The sequence below is a fragment of the Pezoporus wallicus genome, unplaced genomic scaffold (genome assembly GCF_028554395.1).
Source record: "Pezoporus wallicus isolate ANWC-B61680 ecotype Strahan unplaced genomic scaffold, APGP_CSIRO_Pwel_v1 contig_3952, whole genome shotgun sequence".
Lineage (NCBI taxonomy): Eukaryota > Metazoa > Chordata > Aves > Psittaciformes > Psittacidae > Pezoporus > Pezoporus wallicus.
In genome coordinates this window covers 14029075-14053826 of record NW_026635034.1, presented here as the reverse complement: position 1 = coordinate 14053826, position 24752 = coordinate 14029075, and the positions used below count along the sequence as shown (strand labels likewise).

At 41.1% G+C, this 24752-nt stretch overlaps 1 protein-coding gene across 1 annotated transcript; it reads right to left on the bottom strand.

The window, feature by feature from the left end:
- Positions 1–97: 97 nt before the first annotated feature.
- Positions 98–24428, bottom strand: RAB8B (RAB8B, member RAS oncogene family). Its single transcript, XM_057399610.1, has 8 exons — positions 24272–24428; positions 8219–8279; positions 7017–7077; positions 5542–5619; positions 4357–4446; positions 3508–3573; positions 1421–1471; positions 98–933 (listed from the first exon to the last, which is right to left on the bottom strand). The coding sequence occupies exons 1-8, from the start codon at positions 24393–24395 to the stop codon at positions 841–843; spliced, it is 624 nt and encodes a 207-aa protein (XP_057255593.1). The 5' UTR covers positions 24396–24428; the 3' UTR covers positions 98–840.
- Between the last annotated feature and the right edge of the window lie 324 nt (positions 24429–24752).

Below are 24752 nucleotides of genomic sequence, written 5' to 3'. Positions count from 1 at the left end.
GAGGCTAATTAGTGACCATGATTTCAGCTCCAGAGTGCACTTCCTCATCAAAAACAAAAAAGGTGCAGATGGTTTGAGCTAACAAAGGGAAGCTAAGTGAGGAAAGACACTGTGTTTATTCAAATAACTGAAAGGTGCATCTGTGAATCAAACAGTGACTGGCAATTCAGAACACAACTTTGCTAAGTCTGGTAAAGAAAGAAAAGCAACATACTACATTCAAAATAGAATGTCATCGCTTCTGCATGAACAGATTTGTGCATCTAAGACAAAATGCATACAAACTGTTAAATGCCAATTGTTCTGGTAATTCTAATTACTAGAGTGTTGACATCCATACTGCAGTCATGGCCACAGGTATACAGCATAGGAAATAATGGAAGTGAGATAATTTTACCCCTGGCTCTACTGCTTGAAAATAAATTTGTTTAAAAAGAGAAAAACCTGCACAAATCTGTTAAGAATCTTACAAGTCAAACTGTGCAAATACAAATGTAAGATTGTGCTGTAACAGGCAGTAAGAGGCCAATATGGATGTGCAAAGTTAAAAGAAACATAGCAGCTTTTGCAACAGGCAATAAAACAGAAAGTAAAAAAGAAAACAGATTAACTCTTGCATTTGTGTCTCCACTTCATAGCTTCCATATCTGAGAAAGAAGAGCCTGACAGGTCAATAGGCTTAGTGAGCAAAATCCACTTGGTATTTTGTGTATCGCAGTCTACGTTCAATGGAGCTCTCAGCAGCAGCTTGGTGGTATTATTTCTGAGGCTTTGTGACCCTGTGCTTTCAAAGAAGCAGAAAAGGTTCTAAGTGTGCTGCAGTCTATCATTAGAAGTTCATCAAAGTAGCGTGCATCGAAAGAAGCTGCTCTTCTTAGATCGATTTTCTGTTATTTTTACTGGCCCACCTGCCCCTGATGAACTGTTGTCATTCTGAAAGACACAAGAGCATCAACATCAGGATATGCAGAAAAAAGTAAGTCTGGCTTTCCTAGTCTCCCTCCCCACTTTCCCTTCTTTCAAAGCAACAACCAAAGCAGAGGCTTGTTGCAACCCACAATTATCCACTCTTAATCACTCAGTAAAACTGCCTTCTTTAAAAAGAAACATTTAACAATCCAGATCTCAAGGATTAGCTGAAGGAGTGACTACATGATTTGATGTTTAATAAAGCAAGGATCACACTGGCAACATTTGAAAAGAACACATCAGTTCCAGCCTGCCCAGTGTTAATGTCAATGCAAAATAAAGAGGTTACACACTGATGTGTAACAAAGTGTGATAAAGCACTGCTTGCTCAATTTTGATCTATCATCCCCACTGTAATCCCCAGGAGTATCGTGGTAGGGCTACTATTCAGCCAATGATTATAGCAGTCACTGCAACCTAAGTAGTTTGCATGGCAATTTGAAATACAAACCATTTTTCTGTTGAGCTTTGTCATAATGTCCCGTGCAAGTGTGAAAAATGCCTGGTGGGGAGCAGAAATGAAAAACAAAATGAAAAAAAGAGTTACTCACAGGACATGAAAGACAAGATAGATCCGAAATAGCCAGACACATTAACAATACAGTATGCTGTAGGCCACCGGTAGCACTTGGAGTTGCAAGGCACTCGCTCTGTGTACTAACAGGTGTTTACTTAAATTGCAGTCCGCACGCTTTAGAAGGAAAAAACTATTTCTTTTTAGTCTCCATTCCTCAAATCTTTGCAGCAGGTGAACAGACTTGCCCGTTGTGTATCTCTTGGGCATTAAAAAAACATGATCTGCTGAAGACAAGGCTACATACACTATGTACGTATAAAGTTAGTTACACTTCCAATACCCGTATCAGAACAAACCAGAACAACCAAAACCCCACAAACAAAAAATAAAACCACACTCTGGCAAAACTCAGCATCTCAGACCTCAATGTACAAAGGAACAAAGAAACTTCTGTAGCAAAAAAATTCTGACATTCTCCAGTTCTCCAGAAGCAACCTAAAATCTTGATTTTCCCTATCTGGAGTTACCAACAATCCAAGGACAGTTCCAGAACGTAAAAAACTAAGTATTTCCCCTTTCACTGTGTTCAGAATATATCCAAAGACAGAGACTGATTTAATGCAAATAAATCACAAAAAGTAATAGAAATTAATTCCCTTCTGATCACAAGATTATCACAGTGTGTCATTTCCCACACGTTAAGTATTTGGTGGAATGACGACTAAATCATTACTTGCTCAATGCCTGCATCAGCTGCATTTTTTAAATGCTTTCTTCATTATTCATGTGACAAATAGCCATGTTGTTCAGCGTAAGCACAAAGTAATGCTTAATTTAGTGACCTACAGGAGTTAAAATGAAATTGCAAGACATGTCACGAAAAAGCAAGTCAATCATCTGAAGGAACTAATGAAGATGACTGTTGGTACTTTTTATTAGGAGACTATTGCTATGCACAGTGGTATTAGCTGTTAAGTTCACACTTCTATTGTCTGTTGTAAGAATCACAATGACACTGTGAAAATCAGGTCAAGCACTTTTCCAGATGCAAATAGGTTAAAACTAAATATATTGTATAACAATCATCCTGCAATTAGAAAAAATGCTTGAGTGGCATGGCACCGCTCATGTTATTTTAAAGTAACAATCTCTTTAGTTTCCAGTTAATTTGTTAGCTGCATGATCTGTACTAAGTACGTTTGGAGGACCTCTAAAAGATATCCAGTCAATGCACATGGAAAAGCTTTCAGACTGTTAGATATAGGAACAACATTTAAGAATAAGTCTACCCCTTTTCTGAATGAATGAATCCTGATATAGCTGATTTTTGATATCACATTATATTCTTGTTCACGCTTTTCATGGAGTAAGATCCTCCCCCCACCCACCCCGACATGACAAGAGTGATTCATGGCAAGACAGACTGGAGCTGAGCCACTCTTTCATCCAATTTATTTCCTTATGCGCTCATAAATAGGGGTCTTAGGCTTTTAGAATAAAATTCACTTGCAGGAAAACAAGTTTCAAGTCTAGAGACTTCCTCTTCTAACATCAGCTTATGACAGTCTATGCTGATGTTCCAGGTTAACTTCAGTCTCATCTGCACAGCACACATCTAGTAGTAACTTGAAGGCTCGTTGACACAACAGCAAGTTATTCTCAAATCTTGAATCCGATTTCCTTCACAAAGCATTGTTCTACAATTACACCCATTACATCCATTCCCAGCCTTGAAATTTCCTACTTGAAATTTAGCAGCAAGGCACAGAAGTCTAAAGGGACTGTTTCCTACCATGATAATAAACCACTGTTAACGCCCACTTAACAACCAATTCCAGACATTACCAGAAAACAAGAAATGCTGGATTTTACAGCAACTCTAAATATAACAAGACTGCTGACCCTGGAGCACAGTAGGAACTTTAGGTCCCAGATCAGGTCAGAAAGCCCAATAGATCATGAAACATGTCTCCATAGCAGTAGTTCAACAAACACACCCAAGTGTAACACCCATCTCTTACCTCTTCCACATTTATGCTGGATTTCGCACTCGTCTCCAAAAATTTGATTCCATAATCAATTGCTAACTGGAAGAGAGGTTAAAATCTTTCAGTGTTATTGAAGTTCCTTTGTAAAACCAGTGTTTCATATGAGTTCATAATACAATAGATGCTGTATACAGCAGCAAGCTTAAAAAACGAAACCAAACAAGCTCCATTTCTGCTTTTCTCTTGCAAAAAGATTACAGTTACTGGACAATTAGACAGAAATATTAGAACAGACCATACCCTCATGTAAATTCAAAACAACAAAGAGATGAACTGCTCACAAAAAGACTTATTTAGCACCTAAAAAACCCCATCAAGATAAAATCTTCATTAATGTGGATTTATGGACCAGATAACTACATACAATCATCCCATAAGCAGTATTACTAGCAACTACACTGCTTTAGCTGTGTACATAATAGATTATATAGTATTCTTACTTGTTCATTTGTTCTGAAGAACTGCTGATTACTTAAATTTTAATAGCAGGAGTAAGTAATTACCATGGTGAATTGATTAGACTATATACAAAGCTTCAGACTGAGATTTAGAATACTTCATGCTATAGCAAAGGTCAACATCCTTCACAGGATCTTCCTCTCAAGACAACAGTATCATTAAGTTTATTCAGACTTTAAGACTGTCAAGTGCTATTTAAAAACAAACCCTCCCAAACCTGGCATCCCATAATATATAGAAGTTTCTGGAACAAGAGGTTTGAGGCCCATTATCTCTCATATGCCTAAAACGTCCCAAAATATCCAGCAGCCAATGTCCCAAGAAAAGGAGGCTTCTAGATCAGGTAAGTCACCAAAAGCTCACCTTCTCCCCTTTTTCCTTGGACACTTGTCTTTTTTCATTCATATCACATTTGTTACCCAGGATCATTCTTTCTACATCTGAAGAGGCATGCTGAAAGAAGAAACCATAATCTCTCAGAAACAAAGTACATCACTGCTTAAAAGAAACCAACGTGCCATGCTCATGCACCAGTGACTATTTTATTTTTCAGAAGTTATCTAATGTGAAGGCATTGCTGAGGAAGAGACTGACTTCTCAACCAGCCAAATTAATACTTACATGATAAAACTGGTTGGAATAAATCCTCCTAGATTAAATTTGCCTGAGTATTAAAACAGACCAAATACAGTGCCACAAGCTCTGTACCAGGCTGCACACATGCACAGGCATTTGGCTGTTCTGGAAATACAACAGCACTCACTTCAAAGCAGTGCACGGACATCTGAGCTATTTGGTTGCAGAATAATTATGCAATACAATTGCACTTTTTAAACAGATTGTTAATACAATACTTTAATAATCACTTCAGCAAGAGAACTTTTCCAGCCCTATCAATATAGTATCAAACTATAATTTGATATACAGGAATTCGGCTTAAGAGCCAAGTAATAATACTTAAGAAAAGTCCATGGGTTTTATGTTTAAGGAAAAAAACCTAAACCAGCAAGATTATGTTGCCTAACTATAGCTTCACTAAAATTAAGGTTTCTCCTCTCACTTCATAATGTCCTCTTCCTACTGGACAGCATGTCCCTCTAAATGATTTATAGTAAGTTAGTAGGAAGGAAGTTTAACCAAGACCAAATGAAAAGGTCAAAAATCTCTAATCAGACAAACACACAGCACAGTAACAACCAAAATTAGACAGATCTGTCATCACCTCAGCAAAAGGCAGACACCCTAAGATCTTGCTTCTTCCCATTCCTCAGACACACCCATAAGTAAAAAAGACCAATGAGAGCCACATAGTAAAAGCAGCTTTGAAACACTTTACGGTTACTTTTTGAACTTAAGTTTTCTACCTTCTACCTCTAGCTGAATAAGAAAATCATCTCCCCATTAATAACCACTGTTGCATTCACTGTACAATCTAACTTGACCATATGTTTTAGCTACTATAACAAAAGTGAATCATTACTTGGTTATTATTGGTCCCAGGAAAATCCTAAGATGAAAGAGTTAAGAAATACTTCCCAAAGCACCTACCTCCTCTATGTTTCTTATCCAGTTTTTTATGTTGTCAAAAGACTTTTCATTTGTGATGTCATACACCAGCATAATTCCCTAAACAACGTTAAGAAAATCCAGTTAGATGAGCTAGCACTATTGGGTGGCTTTTGATGTATGCTGTTGGTTTGATTATACTTGCAAGAAGTTCAACAGAACTTACAGACCTACAATCTTTTCTCAAAACGTTATGGCATTGCTGAGAATTTACCCAAAATATTACCCTTTGTCACCTTTCGCCACCATCAGAGGTAAAACACACCACCTATGTGAACTTCTAAATTATTAGCCTAGAGTCAGGAAAAGCGTACAAATTCTACAACAGTAACCACGACTCTATGGTTAGTCAAGTTTAGAAGCAGCAGCTTTAAGCAGTTGAAGATGGCAAACCTGTGTGATCCAGTCTGCTGGGGCCAGTAGATCCTTACAGCAGAGCTGGCACTAGGTACTCTCCCAGAAGCTTTAGCCCTTTCAGACAGTTATGTACATGTACTAGAGTGGGCTCTCAACAATGAGCAAAGCATGGGAAAACACGCAACAGCTGCATTAAGGTCAGATTGCCAGGTTCATTTCCATTCCTTATTGTCTTTCCGACCATTCCTCATAGGACAAAGAAAAGTCCTTGCATGGACTGGGAGGTGGGGAGAAGACCATGTCACTGCCATAACCTTTTTAAGTACTAGAAAGCTCTAACACAGAGCCACAACCATTACTGTTTCTCCCCATCTGTATTCCCTAACAGTGGCATTATCTGGACCCAAAGCCAGCCCATGAATGGAATGGATCTGTTCATACAAAGTGATGAAAATATGTAGCAGCAGCAGCTAGTAATCAGCAAGTTGAAATTAACAGTGTTCCAACACAAAGTATCTCAAATCATAGCATTAATTAAAAGAACCATTACGAGCAGTTGCAACACAAAGAGTGCAGGCTCCAAGTCAGTTATTTGACCCCAAGTCATTCTCAATGGCGGACAAAGTAACAGTAGCTTTTGTACGTGATTACGTTTCTAGCCCAGATGTTGTATTCTCTACTGGTTGAAGGAAATCAATTCAGTGAAATGCACTTTGAATATTAAAATAATCCATTAGCTATTTTTCAAACATTTCAAATGTTGGAAGGGGTTGACTGCAGTAAACAAGCCGTGTCCCATTAGAGCTTGGGAACTTCACCTTTTATTATAATCTGCAGAAGTTTTAATTATGTTTCAAGAGACAGTAGGACTTCAAGTTTCATCACGAGAACAGGACTAGACAAAGTACCAACAGGTTTAAAAAATGAAAACCAAAAGGAAGCACAAAACAAAAAACTTCAACCAAACCACAAACTTAATTCCTTGCATCTCAAGCCACAATTATCCTATCCTCCAGTTGAAGACTTACATGATAAAACCTTCAGAACAGCAAACCAGTTACACTAGTTGTGCCTAATTGTTTTGAATTGAGAAGACTCACCATGGCTCCTCTGTAGTAAGCTGTTGTGATTGTGCGGAACCTCTCCTGGCCTGCTGTATCCCTAAAATGCAGTGAAAACAAGCATTTGTTTGAGGAGATCTTTACACTCTTCTGTACCTAACAATACAAGATACTCACTGAGAAAAAAATACCATTAAGAAGCTGTTTGCACAGTTTTTTTCAGCCCTCAACATCTTTCTCATTCCCAAGCTATCCTACATACATCCGTGGTTATAGCAGCACCATAAATATGGCACAAAAGCATTTAAATATGCATGCAAGCATCAGAACTCAGCACTACACAGCCTCCCCTACAATAATTCAAAAAGGCAGCTCTGATGCACCCAAGTCCTGCATTAAACAAAAATTAAAACATGCAGCAGTACAATACTTTAGGATAGTGCATTTTCACATACAGTTAGCTATGAAAATCAGCCACTATACCTTAGTGTGCTGACATTTTATCCTAGATGACTTCAAAGCAGTGTCTGTGAGTGAACAAGAGGACCAGAGTGTTTGGCTACTAGTCACACCTAGGGGGAGCTGAACCCCAAAGGCCTGACAGAAAACAGCTTTTTGACTTGTATTACAGATGGCAAACTTGCACCAGCCACTTCTGGCACTTCCTTAGTCACAAGAATGCTGGCATGCATGCAAATCTTACATCTTTGTTAGAACCTGAAAAATCAGGAGAAGCCCTACATTCACCAATAGCATTTTAAAGAGTTTGGCACAGGTAATAATGCTACTCCAGAAATACTCTGCTGCTATCAGGAGGCTTGGTGTCTACTAACACACCATGTAAGGAATAGGAGCATTATCACTACTCTGTGCCTCTAAGTACAATTAGCTATCAAAGTAGCAGAGAAGATTATGTTTTGTTAGGTTGCGTGTTTTAGTTTACACATACTGTGTTAATGCTTCCTTTCCACAGGGAATAGCTAAGACAACGTTTAAGAGGACAGGTTTCGACAAAATGGGAAGTGGCTGTAACGTTCGCATGTGAACAGGCTATTTCCTGTGCTACTGAAGCAGAACCACTCCAAGATCAAGCTAGAAGAAAGCATAAACCTCATGGACAATCAGTGAATAAAAGGTATAAAACTTTAGTGCAGCAGGCTCAAAAGCTATGAAGTATTTATTCCTGATCAAGGATTAACTCGGTGCTCACCAAAATCTTAAAATTACTTGGCAATACTTACCATATCTGTAGCTTGATTTTCTTTCCATCTAATTCTATAGTTCTGATCTTAAAGTCGATTCCTGCCAGAGAAAGCAATAGTCTGAGTTTTGCAATAAATGAAAAGGAAGTGTTCAGTTTTGTTTTGACAATTTGGTATGAGCAAACTTGGGCAAAAGAATTATTCTGAGGTTGTCATTTCTTCCAAAAGCAGGGAAGGGCTGAGGATGCACAAAGATTTGCAGCTGCACCCGAAGTGTCAAGGATAAATTAATCTGAACAATGAAATAGACCAAAGTCAGACTCACTATTAGGGTTAGTCAAAATTAAAAAAGGAAGATTTAACATCAGAATTCTTCCATTTTACATCAAATCAGGTCAGGAGCTTGAATGTACATTTTTCTCCACTTTTGACAAGCCCCTGCAGTTTAAGTCAATTCCCTCAGCTGGCTCCAAGTTAAAAACACGTACTATGACCCCTTAGTTCCTTTTCAAAGCTGTCATCTACTTCTGAAAACTTGTGTTTCATACAGTCTAATCAGACATCACAGTAAATGGTAAAGCACCAGGAGATAAAAGCTATAGACATAGCTGCTGAAGCACACCACACATGGGACTTTTTCAAGAACACCGGTCTAGGAGTAACTTTCCTAGGAAGCTCCAAAAGGTATCCAGGAAACACTTCTCTCCTTCCTCCCCACCCCTTACACGTCCACATGGCACCCAGCAGTTCCAAGACTGGTTTTGAAGACAGATTTTAAGCCATGGGTGGAAAAAAATTATAATTCAGAAGGGCTTAATATCTTTTAAGGTTTAGAGGGACCAAACGACTCCATGAAGCAAAGCCAAGATTTCCGAACAAACTAGCCTTTACCCTGGACTGTTTCAACTTCAGTGTCTCTAACCTACACTATAACACAGTTACCTACATATAGTGACATATAACCTACACTATAACAAACTGAGACTGCTCAAGTCCCACCGTGACTGCCAGATTTGTGTGTCCCAGGACAGCCACCCTGATGTACCCTCCAATTAATCTGTCTTGAAACTAATGGCCCGTTTTTTTGCTTCACTGAATGTTAAATAGTTACTTGATATTTAGTCACAGTTTGCAAGATTTGGGTGGGTGGGGTAGGGGTTGGGGTTTTATTCCTTCATGTGTAATTTAAGTGACAATTATCAAGAGTATCTCAGTTGGGAAAATGCCATTTCTAGCTTTATGAATTCATCCATCACTTAAACAGGAAGCCAAGGGACTTTATTAATATACTACAGTAACATTTGAATATGAAATATGGACATTCACTAACTATTAGGGTTTCATTCTCACATGTGATATTAACATTTTAAAACACTGAAAATACCAAGTTTCAGCCACTTAATCTTGATGCGTTATGGGTGCGTCATTCAACCCATTAGTTAGAATACAAATTACACACAGAAATATCACCTCAGCACTTTTAACAGCATATGAAATTAACTGCATTAATTTAAACTGCTATGACTACTGCTACGATTGCAGTTTCCCAGGACTCACGAGCAGATTTACAGGCAAAAAGATCCTCTCATTAATTCACATTCTTCTAAAAATGACATAAGAATGACGTGTACTTTAAAACCCCTCCCTATTATGTGTATCAGGAGTTTGGTAGCATTTCCATTTCACACTCAATAGGATTTCGTGTCTCCCTCATTGTAAAGATTTTTCTCCTAACTAGGTGCAACACTTGCTGAAATCACCAACGACCTTTGCTCTGAATAGATTTTCTTTTGGCCCCAAAGGCTATAAAGCACAAATTAAAGGTTCTTCTGGGAAGGGTATTGCATCACAGACAACAGCAAGTTATATCTGTTTTAAAAGCTCCTCTGTGGCTAGGCTTGAAGCCTTGGAATTAAGTCCACAACTATTGGGAAAACGGGGTTCAGAGACTACTGTGGTTTAAAGATAATTCTGTATGCACTGTCAGCTGCTGAAGCTAAGACACAGCAGCAGCAACAGTGAAAGATTCCTGTAGGAATGTTTTTCGGAGTTGCAGTCAGGTATCTATGTGCACCAACCCATGCCTTGCACAGGCTGGTTTCTTGTGGTTAGTCGTTTCCCTTGCAGCACTAAAATGATTTGTACAACCACCCCTTTGATTACTGCTAAACCTCCAGATCTGCATCAAAAGATACCTTCTTGGAACTTCACATTTCTAGTAGGAACCTCCACCGAAATTCTCAAAAAAGAATTTCAAAGCTCAAAGAAGACTATAAAAAGGAAAGCCATAAATACCCCTGTTACAATACTAAAAAGTTTAACAAATGCAACTGCAACTTTTTAGAGGCTAAAATGAACTAGAAACGAGTGTTTCTTTTGTTCTTTCACTTCAGTAACAGGAAGTGGTGAGCTGCAAACATTCGCAGAGCAAGCCTGGTGACATGTGCTACCACTTCCTGCCAAGTGCACTTGCAGGCTCAGTACAAGCAATGTCCTGCTACAGTTAACTTTAATTACACCATGTAAAACACTCCCATGACTACATCATTGCAAAAGTAATTACTGATAGAGAGTTTCCTTTATCAATGAATTCTTATTTTGCAGTCACACACTGCAAAATACAAAACTTTAAAAAGATAGCTGGGGCTAATAAAGAGTCATTTGTGAATCAGAAGGTTTCACTGCAAAGGATCACACAGCTTTCACAGCTTTAAAATGCAATGTGCAAAGTTGTTCTCCCCAGCAGGGAGAAACAGACCAGAAACATCTGGATGTCCATCTTAAGTTAAATTTCAGAAGCTTTTAGAAAGCACAGACCTAGACTAATTCTCAGAATGCAAACGCTAACAGGGTAATTATTCTCAACCCCTAAAGTGGAGTTGCCACACAAGTCTGACACACCAGTGTCAATCTAGCAAGTCTGTTATGTATTAGATACAGATGCAAGAGCATCTCTTGCAAAAACCACAAGCTTACAGTCTGCAAGGATGAAGTCCAAGCTGGGACCTCACTTGTGCCTTGGTTAGGAGTGTAACTGCTGGATTCCCCTTGCAGCACAGTAAATGCAGCTGAGGGATTATTCTTCAAAATCCTTTGCAGATCCTATAGGCCAGGGATGCACCCTCTCACCTGAGAGTATTTTCTGCCATAGCTTCCAACAATGACAAAGAACACACCGAGCAGAGAAATCTGCACACTAAGGATGTCAGTGTCCTTAGTGCCACAGAGCCATATACACAGAAAGCCATGAGTTGCATGTTGCCGTATCTGCCTTGCATTGCTACACAAAGCTAAATAAACTTGCCAGCTAGGGTCTGTAACTGCCCAACACCACACAGCCAAATATTAGAAGCCAGGGAGACCAGCCTCACCTAGGCCTCTTTTAGTTTAAGCCAAGAAGTTATGTTCATCTTGTACAGCAAGAGCTCTTCTGCTGCTACTACTTCTTCTTCCACCACTCCACTCCTGAGTTAGACATTCCTTCTTATTCCAGCCAACCTAGGCAGATTTAACCTGTAATTACTCAGTAATGCAATCATTTTAGAGAGACATTGGGAAGTGTTCCAAAGAGGTACTTTACAACACTAAATATACAGGACTGCCCAGCAGCACATATTGAGAGGTTCCTTTTCCAGCTTTAGTACCAATGGTTTTCTACTACGGACCTCCAGAAAACTACTCTGACACAATTCTCACTGGAATGCAAGGACAAACCAAGCAGAGATGCTGAAACAGTTCATTTTGCTACTTGAGTTCTTAGAACAGTATCTTACTCTCATGGCATCACTGTTACTCTTTTGTTCTCACCTCATCTCGGATTTTAACCCTGTAGTCACCAGAGCTAGTACCTCAGGTTTTTCAGTGCTACAGTACTGGTTTCAGACAGGTCTCCACTACAACTTTTTCCTACATAGTCCACTGTTTGGACTTACAGATCTTGTTTCTCCTTTTAAACAACATTTCTGTTGCAAAAGATGCTACAGCACAAAGAAACCAAACCAAAGTATTGTCTGGAACAAATCAACTGTTAACAACAGTTCCAGAAAATACTTCCTGAAGGTAAAGGTTTCTCTGGCCTTCATCCTCCTCAGCAAAAAGGTACTACTAGAAGGGCCATGTTCTTCAATAATACAAGCAGTGAAAGACAGAAAAGAAACACATAAAACTAAAGAAGAAAAAATTCCCTTAGTCGCTACTGGCAAACAAATATTGCAATTGTTAACATTTAGCTAAATTACACAGTTGTCAACCAGGATTTTAAGTTAATCTTTCATGGGGCTCAACATCAGTTTGCGGCAGCTGGACCTTACATTTGAGAAAGCTGTATGATCAGGTGACAACTCCTGCTGATTTTAACTCCAGGTGATTTAACAGGTTTCCCATCACTGAGCTCACAGAATCTGTATATTAATAACATTTCTCTGGTGCAGCTGAAGCAAAAGATCAGCCAGGAAATCAACACCATTCAGGATGCAAATAAATGTCAATGACTGATAGAGTACACTGGCCTCTGTATCTAACCACAGTAGATTATTTCTCCACCTCTGGCAAAGCAATACTTCATTTAAAAAAAAAACCAAAACGTAGCACTCCATGTACCAGCATTTTGAATGGTTCAGTTGTTCTTTGTTTGGTTTTAAAATATACCAGCCAAGGGGATTTTAAAAAGTGATTAAACACTAAAAACTGGCAAAGCCGTGAAAACAAATTAATACCTGGTTCGCTTGCTAGGAAGAGTCTCGTTTTAGACCCATCTATCAAGGAATGTACAAGAGGCACCACAGGATCAGATCTTGTTTATCAAACTAAAACCTGAGAGATCTGTTTTGCATGACCTGCAAAAAGCAAACCCCCACCCTCCCAAAGAAGTTATCCTCCTACTTATCAAACCTCACCTTACTCTTTTGAAGAACAGAAGAAGAAAATTGAATGGAAATTTCTTTTTTCCAGTGGGATTCCCTGATAAACAGAAACTTTATGGCACTTATCACCACTGGACATAGATCACAATAAAAAGGAACTCATTACAAGATGGGGAAAGGAGTCAAGGTTCAAAGTCTCGTTACCCTTTTGAGCAATACAGTGTCAGAACAACTGAAATTTACACATCAACTTTCAAGCTGGGCCTTCTCCACCTTCACGGCACTGGTCCTTCTATCCCGTTGCGTTTTTATGTGAAGTTGGGGGGGTTGTTTGGTTTTGTTTTTTTGAATGGGCAAAACTGGAGAGGGAGAAAAGTTTACAACTTCTTTACTGCAAGACACAACACATGAGAGCCTTCAAGATATACAAAAGGAGAGGAAGATATTTTTCTGCAGTCACTCAGAGTTAAGGCTCAATTAAAAGCAACTTGGAAATGACAAGCAGATTTGTAACCTACCTTCAAAAAACAAAGAAGTGACTGAAAATTGGTACGCTTCACCTTCAGTTGGCTGAAGTCTGGGAGAGAATTACTTGGAAAATGCTCCCCCCCCATCGGCTTTGCATCTTGTGAACAGCAAGCAACTGAGTTGCACAGGTGAACATCGAACCCAGTGAGCAGTAGTAATTCTGTAGCACAGCTGTAACAGCTGGTATTGTTCCGCTGGCTCTCCAAAGGATGGGTTTGAATTTGGGAGGGCTGTCACAAGCCTGTCGGCCCCACACACTGCAGCAAGACATGCTTCGCAATCAGCTGCTGCCACTGCATTTGCTTTTCATTATACTTTCAAAGAGTTGTAAGCAACTGGTACTGAGGACACTGAAGCCCTCACTCACACACATTGCTCCCCACAAGGTGACAGGCATGCAGATACCAGCACTGATCACACATTTGAGTTTCATGTGGACACGTGAACAGAACTGAAGAGTTTTTAAGGGAATATTTTCTTGCACTACATCAGTATATTGCCTCATCTGTAAAAGCAGATGAATAAACCCTCAGAAATCTGCTTTTATATTAGATCTTTCTTGAAGGATTTCAGTAAACGTAAGAAATGACCAAGTAGGAAACATGAACAGTGTAAAAGGCAGGGTGGGGAACACTTGCAACACAGGAGTGTGTCATACAGCCTCATGCAAAAGAACAAAGTCTAATCATTTTGAACTTGACCATTTGGCTTTAGTCCCCAGTAACATCTGCAGTGCATTTTCAGATGATCTCAGCAATGTCTTGTATCACTATGCAAATTAAAGACATAGTAGTCTTTTATTGGGACCATTCAAAAATGCAGCAGATTAACACGAAGCAATGCACCAAGGTGAAGGTCAATGGTGTTTGAAAGTTGAAAAATAAATTTATTTTAGAGTCCACACAAGTGCAACCAGTTTTAGTCATCCTTTCCCAACTTGAAGGGACAAAGCCCTATTCTATTCCTTCAGGAAAGCCCATAAGAATCCACAAAACGTTTCTAAATTCAGAGTGGACTGAATAGGCTTCTTCAGGTTAACTAGCCTTTCTTTCTTCATCTTACTGTTCACCAATACAAAGAACCTAATACCAGTGTCCTACACAATGATTCCCAGAGGAGTGTCCTGCACCTTGAAAGATATTAATAACATTCTCAAAATTTAAATACACTACACTGGCAAACTAAATACACCCAAAGAGGTCAAATAGGTAAGGCAATAAAGATATATGTAACATAAGGTGGTTTCCTGCTTGTAAGACCTTGAAACTTACTACCAAGATCAGCTCAATGCTCATGATCCTAAGCAAACTGCCACTTCCTTCAGCATGTGTCCCCTCGCCCACGGTACAGCTACCACTTTAAGCTTCCTTTCTTAAGACAAGCTACTTTTTATCTACAAGAGAATAAGGGATTCAGAATACAACTTACAGTCATCAGAATTAGACCACCCTACACATTGAAACATTCAGGTTTCTGGCAGCTCAATAACCTATTGTGTAATCTAGTTATCAGATCTGAATCCAGTACTCTTCAGCCACTTGCTCCTAAGAGCGTTCCTATGAGTTCTGCCACCCCAAATGTGCATTGCAGTGCTTCAGTGTGAACACTAGAACATCCTGCAAAGTGAAATTATCCTCCCACATCTTAAATTCAGAATTTACAGACTGCTTTGAGCAGCCTCTGAATTGCATGACTTTAAATACCAAAAATACTCAATCCAAATCTTAAGACTATAAAACAACACAGGAATAGAAACTTACAACTGTTTGACATGAGTAAAATTACCAACTGTCACAATAGACCAACTTTAAAAAGAGCTGGGTCCCTGCAGAACGTCTTACAGGGTTTACAACACGAGTACTACAGCTCTTTGAATGTGCACAGAAATAAATCTATGTTTACCTCTTGTTCTATTTGAATTTGAAATAAGCTACACTTGGTGGTAACTCAGTTTCCTCTAAAATAATTTCGGAAGAGATTAAACTACACTACTAATACAGACAGCAAAGTTTGTTTATTGTAAGGACTATTTATAGACCAAGTGCCTCCAAGAGGAATGCACTAACTTAGCTGCTCCGAGAACATATTCCTTGCAGGCCAATGTGCAAATGGAGAGCAGCAAATGTTAAAATTGGCCACAGACTTGAGCTGAGGCTACGGTTTCACAGCTAACTGAAACTAGGGTAGGTGCTGCCACTGAAGAGTCATGACCAAATCCTTTTCTCTTTTGATCAGGTTAGGTTTCCTCTGGGCGAGTTCCATGTTTCAGCTTATCATCATCCGTGATGGCACAACTTAGAGGACAGGTACACACAGTCACAGGTCTCCTCTGAGTGAAGACCACAGACTCCATTGAACCAATTATTAAACTGAAGCCCTGGTTAATACAGACCAAGGTGGCCCATGAGTAACTTGCAAGCAGCTCCAGTATGGATCCTACACCAGGATATCACCTGACTAGCTGCAGGTCCATGCTAGTACAGGAATTGCTCTGTGTTTCACCCTCCAACTACAGCTAGATATGGAACAGAAATGGCTGCAGCCATCTCCCAGGGAGCCAGCCCCACACTCACTGAAGCTGTAATTCAGCAATGTGAGATTGGAGGATCTGTTACCTACTTTGAAGTTCTTCTTTTCCTCAGGTCTCTGGGATGTGCAGCACATGGCTTTCTACTGCACAAGACAAAACAAGTTTGGCACATGTTTTAATGGGCAAGAACACCAGATTTTCACATTTAGGAGATGCCTTAGGAATACAAATATTGGATTATTCTTTCAGAAGAGAGGACATGGGATGAGTCCTTACCAAAAGCATAATTTAATAGGAATGAGGGGAAAAAAAAAAAGAAAGTGGAACCTGCAATTCAGATATGCTTGTAAATGTAGAAAGCACAGAAAATGCAGTCTTTAACCAAAGTTACGCTAACGGAGTATTGCTGTCAGGGAAAGAAGAAAAAAAAAAAAAAAGAAAGAAAAAGGCCCACTTCATCCAAAATCTAGCATCTTAAGCACCCAAAATGTCAAGGAAATGCCATTTAAAAAAATCTTCTATAATCAAGACTACTTGACACCATGATTTAAAGTTCATTGTTCACTATTACAGAATCACAGAATAGTTAGGGTTGGAAAGGACCTTAAGATCATCAAGTTCCAACCCCCCTGCCATGGGCAGGGACACCTCACACCAAACCATGTCACCCAAGGCTCTGTCCAACCTGGCCTTGAACACTGCCAGGGATGGAGCATTCACAACTTCCCTGGGCAACCCAGTAAATATTCTATTCATATATTGTCCTATTCTATTCATATACTACACTTCAGTTGAGATGAGGAGAACAGGCCAAAAAGGTTAGGGTTGTCTATACTGAACTGGTTACTCAGAGTGACTTTTGTGGGCCATACCACTGTCTGATTATAAGAGAAGAGATGTTACCTGAAAAGCAAGCATACAGTGTGTCCCAGAATTCATAAAGGAAGGGAAGAATTGGTAAGTCATTGATCACTTGGAGGTAAAACACCCTTGCATGGTACAACCAATGCACTTTGCATCTTCTATTCCAACAGTACCCGTGATAGGTACACATATCCTTCCAGCTACAGATTTAAGACAGATAAGAAAGACTACATACAGTTAGTATGTACGGTTAAACACTGCTATGGGCCAACAACTTGGACTGCCAAGCACCTCCTTGAGAGATTCAGGGATATCACGACAGGATCAGAAGCAGAAGAGAAAAAAAAATTAAAAACATTGGAAAATGCTGAAGATCAGGCCAAAAATCAAAGCTGAAAGTTTGAAGTCACTAGAGTTATTTTTAAAGATGGCACTCTCAACAGCCCTTGGGAACATCATTTTATCAGAGGTTCTTTAAACCCATGTTCTCACATGGGGGTAAGGGGGAGGGGTGTCTGAGAAGCAAAGGACACGAGGGAAGAAGGGCTGCTTTATTTAGCTTCTTATATAAATGACAAATTAGGCCTTTTTTGAAAGATTTTACCACTTAAATTAACAGGCAAACCCACATAACTTATTAACGAGGGCCATACTTATGTCTTTCTAGCAAACATTAACAGTTTTCTTTTCCTACATTATGCAAAGTTCTTTTAATGGCCATTTCATCTCCTTTTCCTGCATTGCATATTCAAAGTACTCTTCTCTCGTCACTTCTGCTAAGCCACAAGTTCTTCCAGTCAGCAGTTCCTCTGACTTACTGTATCTTCCTCCTTCCTTCCACGCTTGGGTTGACACAGATACCTTACTTCATCTTTAATCCCATCAGAAGTCACACCATGCAGACAAGACATTCTGCTTCAGTAAAGGGAAGCTCTTTCTCTCTAGCAGATAAGGAAAGGAGGATCTTACTGGGGGTGGGGAAGCAGTGTACGTGTTCCCTGGCTGGCAGCCACGTTAGCTTTGTCCAATTTCTGATACTCAACCTGTTCTTCCCGAGTTCCAGATTTGTTGCCAGACTCCTGTTAGCGAACAGTCTGCTTTAAGTGCTCTTAGATGCTGTCATACACGTAAGAGAATGCCACTGACATTCAGCATCAGGCTTTTTTCTCTGATGCCCAAAGCAGTACAGTCTGCACAGTAGCTGCAAAGCTAATACAGATCATCTTAAACTTGGTCCTCCCTATCAGAAGTCTTCTGAAACATGCAGTGCTTCAGTTGCCTTTAAAACTTTGAACAGTTTAATCAGAAGTGTCATGGTTTACATTTAAGATGAAAGTTTATAGTAAACCACAAGATTAAACTGAAACTACATGCAATTTCTGGTCAAACACCCTTTAAGAGGCACTAAAACACAACCCCTTTTGTTGACTTAAGTTTTGAGTTGCAAGTCCAGCAACTAAAAGCTTCTGGATCAATTCTACTTGTACAAGAGTCTTACACAGTGAGACTCTGTTGAAGTTACTACTATTCATTGCTTATTCACATTAGAAAAGGATCAGATCTACTTTATATAGCTACAGTCAGCTTGACGGTCTGGGCACTCAAACTACCATAACATCCGATTAAAGATAAACAGTAGTATCATATCCCTTGCATTACAAACACCTGATTCCTATCACAAAACATGCAATAAAGCATCACTATAAATACCGAATGGATTCTTAATCACCTGTTACGAATTTCAGTTAAATGCCAAAATAAGTCAGTCCAAGATGCATTTCTAGTAAAAGGATATGCTACTGCAGAAGGACTAGTAGATCCTTCCAAAAAAAGTAAATAATGAATTCCTAAAGGCCAAGTGTTCAGCACCTCTCTCAAAGCCTGTATCAATCAATATGTTTGTTCTTACATTCATTCAGGGTCAGCCTGCATTCTTAACTTTGCATTCGATCCAAGTCACAAAAGCAGGTCTGAGCTGCCCTCCTGTCACTCAAATAACCAGGTAAGACACAACCGAGATAGACCTCCATCTGCCAACTAGGAATAGGCATAGTCAGACATCTGTCACACCGTTTCAGACTAACACGCAGCAACACAGCTGCAACAGCATTTTTAAGAAAAGCCAAACAACTTCACTTACGTTGCTGGCCTGTTGCTGAATACAGGAAGGTAACACAACCTCATGGGCAGACGAAAATCAAAGTCTAAGATGTCTTTTGTTACCAGCCAGGTGTTCGAATCAAGTTTAAGGTCACAAGAGATACAAACTTTAATGTTTTTAAGCTACAATGTCTCCAACTAACGCTTTCTGATCAACATGCGGTAACATCTTGCTGACCACCCATCACGCACCCTGACTGCGGAGTCATTCTTCCACCTTCACATTTGTCTCCATAACGCTGGCTGCCCCTATTCCCATGTAAACCCTTGATGTCCTTCTCACACTGGACTGAATAAATACCCAAGCCCCAGATCCTACAAACCTTGAACATTCACTTCCATTCTGCAGATACGAATAATGGTGCCACCTGAGACACAAACTAGCCTCAGTCATTTTATGCATGGCAGAGAACACTTACAATTCATTTATTATAATGACCATTAATAAAGACAACGCCTTCCTGACTCTCTCCTCCCTTTGCTCATCTGTCATTGATGTGTGTTTTCCTCTACAGCTCCTGTCATCTGGAGAAGGCCAGAAGAAATGGATTGAAGGACAGTAAGGAATGCTGAAGCTTAATGAGAAGGTGGAAAAAACCACAACAACCTGTCTTTTGTCTTATCTAACAAGTAACCATGGGGAAGAAGAATAGAAACATTCAGTGAGCCATAATTTAACTTGAGTAAACCAAACCAATTTCCATTACATGTTATAGGCATGGAAATTTCACTCCAAAAGGGAAGTTGATAATTTTGCTTGTCAAGGATTTTCTTTAGAGTGTTCAGGGGTCAGCATCCACGTGCTTGATTGCCAGTCATGACCTATTTTGCAAGATGTAGGCTAAGGAAAAGTTACTTCTGTAAAATCAACAAAGTGTTTGAGCTCTGGGATCCAGGACTCTCTCGTGCGGGCAGCTTTCTGCCAAACGCTGATATCATCTTGGATTCAAAAGAATAAATACAACAAACTTTGTGTCAGAGTCAGCAGCCGTTGTACCAGGTCAGAAATGCTGCCGGCTAGAAGATCAGAGTTTGCTCTCATAGAAACCAGTTTAAACAGAAAGTTGAAAGGAATGCAAAGAATATACCTTCTTACTTGCAATGATAAACCCAATCCAGTTTTACCAGACAGCACTACTTGAACAGCAAGTTACGGTACTTGGAGACTGCTAAATTAACGCTTCTTATTCTCGTACACCACTGAAATGACTAGCAAAATGCACATGAGATACTCCGAGATAAGTTTTGCTTTAGGAGCTGTTGAAGTGTGAAAATGAGCTGACTCAACTGCATTTTCCTTTCCATGTACAACTGTGCAAAAGCAGAAGTTTCCACTCAGGAAGCAAACTAAACAACATAACCTTACGTAACACATTCCTGCTGTAAAAGCTTTATCCTACATTAGCAGTGAAAAGCTGATCCCCACAAGGGACCACAGCAGCATCAGGACTTGCCCACTCTGTGAGAAGTTTTCCAAGCACAAATACGGAGCTCCGTGTAAAAACTTTCAAGTTACTGAAGGCCAAGACCTGCCTTGCCTAGAGCTGATGAAATCCCATCTGTGCTTTCAGACTGAAAACACATCACCTTGAATAACCAAGGGGATCATCCGAGAGAAAGATTGCTGGTTCACTTCTCACAACGGGCAGCAAAGTTTGCTGAAGGTATGAGTTGCACCAGGTAGTCAAGACAAAGACAGAAAAACTCTTGTACCAAGAGTCACCCAAAACAGAATTAAAAGCACAGTAAGTTATAAACACATATGCACTGCCCTTTCTCCCGCTACTCATGCAACTGCTGCCCACAAGACACCAGGCTGGAAGACCTTACTGTCTGCATCAGTACAACCATCATTAGAGCATGACCAAAAGTCTTCAGGAGAAAAGTCAAGGGACCATTGGCAAACCTCCAAGCAATCCACAAGGATGCAGCCTTACAGGCATGTTTTGCATGACAGCAGAAATCTGCCAAGTATAACACAAGTATATCGTGCAAGATGACAGAGTAACTCCAATTAATTAACTGATTTCTATAATAGAGCAATGTCTCAACATCCCCCTCCTAATTTCCTTTTTTTTTTGGGGGGGGGGGAAGTGCTTCCATTGCTCTAGTAACTGCAGTGTTGTGGTTTAGCCCCAGTTAAACTACTAAACAACAACAGAAGTAGGAAAGTATAAGAAAGATAGCTGGTGCTTAGACATAATGTGCACCCCTACCTCATGGCAACAAAGTCTGTTTTAATTTCTGGATGTAGAAGCAAAGGAAAAAAGTTGAAATAGAGGCTTAACCCCATGTATTTAAGAAAAACCTATAAATGACTTCACTCATAAGCTGCATTTGCATACATAAAATTAAAGAATAAAATTTTACTTTAACACATCTCAAATATATGCCTTCTCAGATATCTTGTTAGGAAACAGACTAGAGGATGAGGGTACCACTAAGGGCACATAATATCATGTGTTCTAAGTAAAATCATTGTGGACTGAACACACATTGTAACAGGAAGTACCATCATACTGCAAAATCCCCTTTTTGGAGAATGTATACACAAAACAGCCTGGCAGCTTATACTTCAGGAAGACTCAGTGCACTCAATTAGGAATGCTAATCTGGAGACATTAAAACTTCAACTGGCAGGTGGGCCTGTTTGGGAAAGCATGGCATCCCTCTGTCTCCTTCCACAGTAGGGTTGGTTTTGCTTTATCGGACAAGGGAAAAAATCAGAACTGTTATAAGTGGAATGCCCCCTTGCTCATCAGATGTGACAACACAACTGTATTAGTGACGATTCTAAAACCGACTAGTACTGAGCAGCCACCATGCACTCACAGAGAGAGAACAGATTAGATCTACATGACTGACCTAAAAGTAATACAAGCAATATACAAAAGAGACTGAAAACCCCCAAGTACTTTTATTGAAGCACACATCAGCACTTTATGAACAGTTTCACCATTTCCTGCATTGTCAACTTCACTGTTTGTAGATTCTTTGCTGATAAATGAAAGGGACTGGAAGAAACAAATTCTAAGATGGAAAACTGAACTGTAAAATCACAAATAGTGCCTATAGAATCAGAAACATGCCTCAGTTATTAGTAAGCCTCTTCAGGTTGAACAGGGTTGAAAATACTACCCTTGTGAAAGCAAGTGTAAAGGAAGGAAATGGCAGAAAATCTTACTGAGTAAGGCAAGAAAAGAACCAGCATCACATTCAAAATCCTCAAGACTTCAAAGTGAACCAGTGAGAACAAGAAATATCAAGGGGCTATGCAGTTTAGGAAACATAAGAAAAGGGCTGGGAGTCAGACACACCCATTTATGTCCGCTATCTCCTCAAAAGTATGAAGAGGTATTTTATATTTAGCACACTACCAATGTAGGGTATTTCTTTTCTTTAACTATACAGCATTTATTAATGTTTATTAAGTCTTTCATTCTACCACACATACAGCAGAATAACTTTGTAGGGGCAATGTTATTCAGGTTTTGATTAGCCAGCGTTGCTGATACAGCACTTTGAAAATGGTTGCAGAGAGAAGAGGAACATGCCATTTTAATTCTTCAGAAATATTTTGTTGCAATGCAGGAAATCTGTTCTCAAAGTGCTGGAAATGCCAGCCATACCTCATGGAGTCAACAGCATTTGCCTCCATCAAAATTTGTTTCCTCCCCGTGCACCAAGTTCAGCATAATAAAGTGTTTAAAGAGAATATGGCATTTGGGCAACATAAAACAAGTCACATGTTATTCCACCCCATCTTTAAACCAATTTCCTTCCAATAAAGAGTCTACTCATCTTTTCAGTGTTATTTTCCAAAGCCAGCATTACTTTTGTCTTCCTAAACACTAGCAACCTCCAGTGCAGTTTACCCCTTCATCCAGAAAATAGTGTACTCTATTTTAAGTGACCTCAACTACAAGGGGCTAACCATAAATCTCAAGTCTTGCCAGACACAGAATCACAGACTGATCTGCGTTAGAAGGGACCTTACAGCTCATCCAGTTCCAACCCCTGCCACAGGCAGGGACAGCTTCCACTAGAGCAGGTTGCTCCGAGCCCCTGTGTCCAACCTGGCCTTGAACACTGCCAGGGACAGGGCAGTTTCAGTGAATTACTATCTCAGTGAATGTTGTGGCCTAAGCCGGGGACAGTGAAGAACTTCAAAATTTTGCTTGTGTTTAGTTCAGTGGAAAACACTTTAAAGCTCATAAATCTCACAGAAACACAAGACACAGCAGTCTGTTTCAATACACAGCATCCTGCCATCATTAACAGAAATCAGCTGTGCTTTAGAAACTCCTTTTCACCACCAAACTTGTGACCAAACTCAACTTTCATCGAGGAGGTTCCTCTATCTAGTCACTAAGGAGCTTCTAACTCCAGTTCACTCAAGAGCTTGAACAGAACTACTCCAGATCTCAAACCCATGAGCTACACGTACACGCATGAGTTTATAACAGTTGAGAAGAGATGGTTAAACGACCTGCCGAGAGCCGTGTGGTCCCTGTCACTGCGCAGCTGCGCACGACCCACAGCTAACATGAGCTGCCCGAGCCTTCTGCCACCTTCTGAGAAGGCACATCTAGGAAAGGACCCATAACGAAAGCGCAAGAAAACCGACACAACGATCACCCCGCAGCTCACCTAGCGCGTTGTTCGGGACGTGGGTCAGGGCTGGCCGCTGCTGCAGCCCCGCACACGCCATCGCCCAGGCCGCCCAACGGAAACACCGTTCCCACGAACAGCACGACCAACAGGCGAGCGGCCCAGTGGCTCAGCCGCCGAGCCTGGGCCAACTGTTGCTGCCGCCGGGCCCGGTCCGCACCCTGCGGCTCCCCGGCAGGGGCCGCGCCCTCGAGGGACAAACCCTGTCCCGCACCGCAGCCCGCCGCACGGCGCCGGCGGGAGCGGCGCTCCCGAGCACGGCCAGACCGGGACACGGCGGCGGCGCTTCCTCCCGCACACGGCCCGCAGCGGCCACGCACAAGCCGCCAAGCGCGGCCCGGGACCGGGCGGCGACATCTGCGGCGCTGCCCGCTCCGCTCCCCGTCCCGCCATCCCGGCCATTCCTCTCCCGGCGGGAGGGCCCCGGCCAGGAGCCCCCCTTGCCCCTGGGATGGCGGCGCAGCCGCGGCGCCTCACCGATGGTGGAGATGAAGGTGGTGTTGAAGGCGTCCTCGCTGAAGCGGAAGAGCAGGCAGGTCTTGCCCACGCCCGAGTCGCCGATGAGCAGCAGCTTGAACAGATAATCGTACGTCTTCGCCATCTTGCCTCGGCCCGCGCCGCAGCGGGAGGGGGCACCGCGCGAGCGAGGAGAGGAGAGGCGAGGCACCGCGCCGCGCCCCGCCCCGCCAGCCCAGCGCCCACTCAGCGCGGCACCGCCGCCGCACGTCACGGCGCTGCGGAAGTGCCCGCCCCGGCGGGCAGAGGGCACGGCTGCGGGAGGCGTGGCTTTGCTTTCCTTAGCGCGTTCCTTCTTCCGTTGCTGGCCGGGCCTCCCGGGGAACCCAGCTGGATTTGTAAGCGGTCACACATTTATCTGCTCAAGTGACACAGCAAATAATCACAGAACCGCAGCCTGCCTTGTGTTGGAAGGGACCTTAAAGCTCACCCAGCTCCAACC

What these genes read in the sequence shown, in the direction of transcription:
- RAB8B (XM_057399610.1), bottom strand. Translation starts at nt 24,395, where the DNA reads ATGGCGAAGACGTACGATTATCTGTTCAAGCTGCTGCTCATCGGCGAC. An exon ending in CCAAGGAAAAAGGGGAGAAG is followed by an intron (nt 3,574 to 4,356) that starts GTGAGCTTTTGG and finishes CCTCTCTTCCAG; the next exon opens with TTAGCAATTGATTATGGAAT. An exon ending in CCAGCATAAATGTGGAAGAG is followed by an intron (nt 1,472 to 3,507) that starts GTAAGAGATGGG and finishes GCTCCCCACCAG; the next exon opens with GCATTTTTCACACTTGCACG.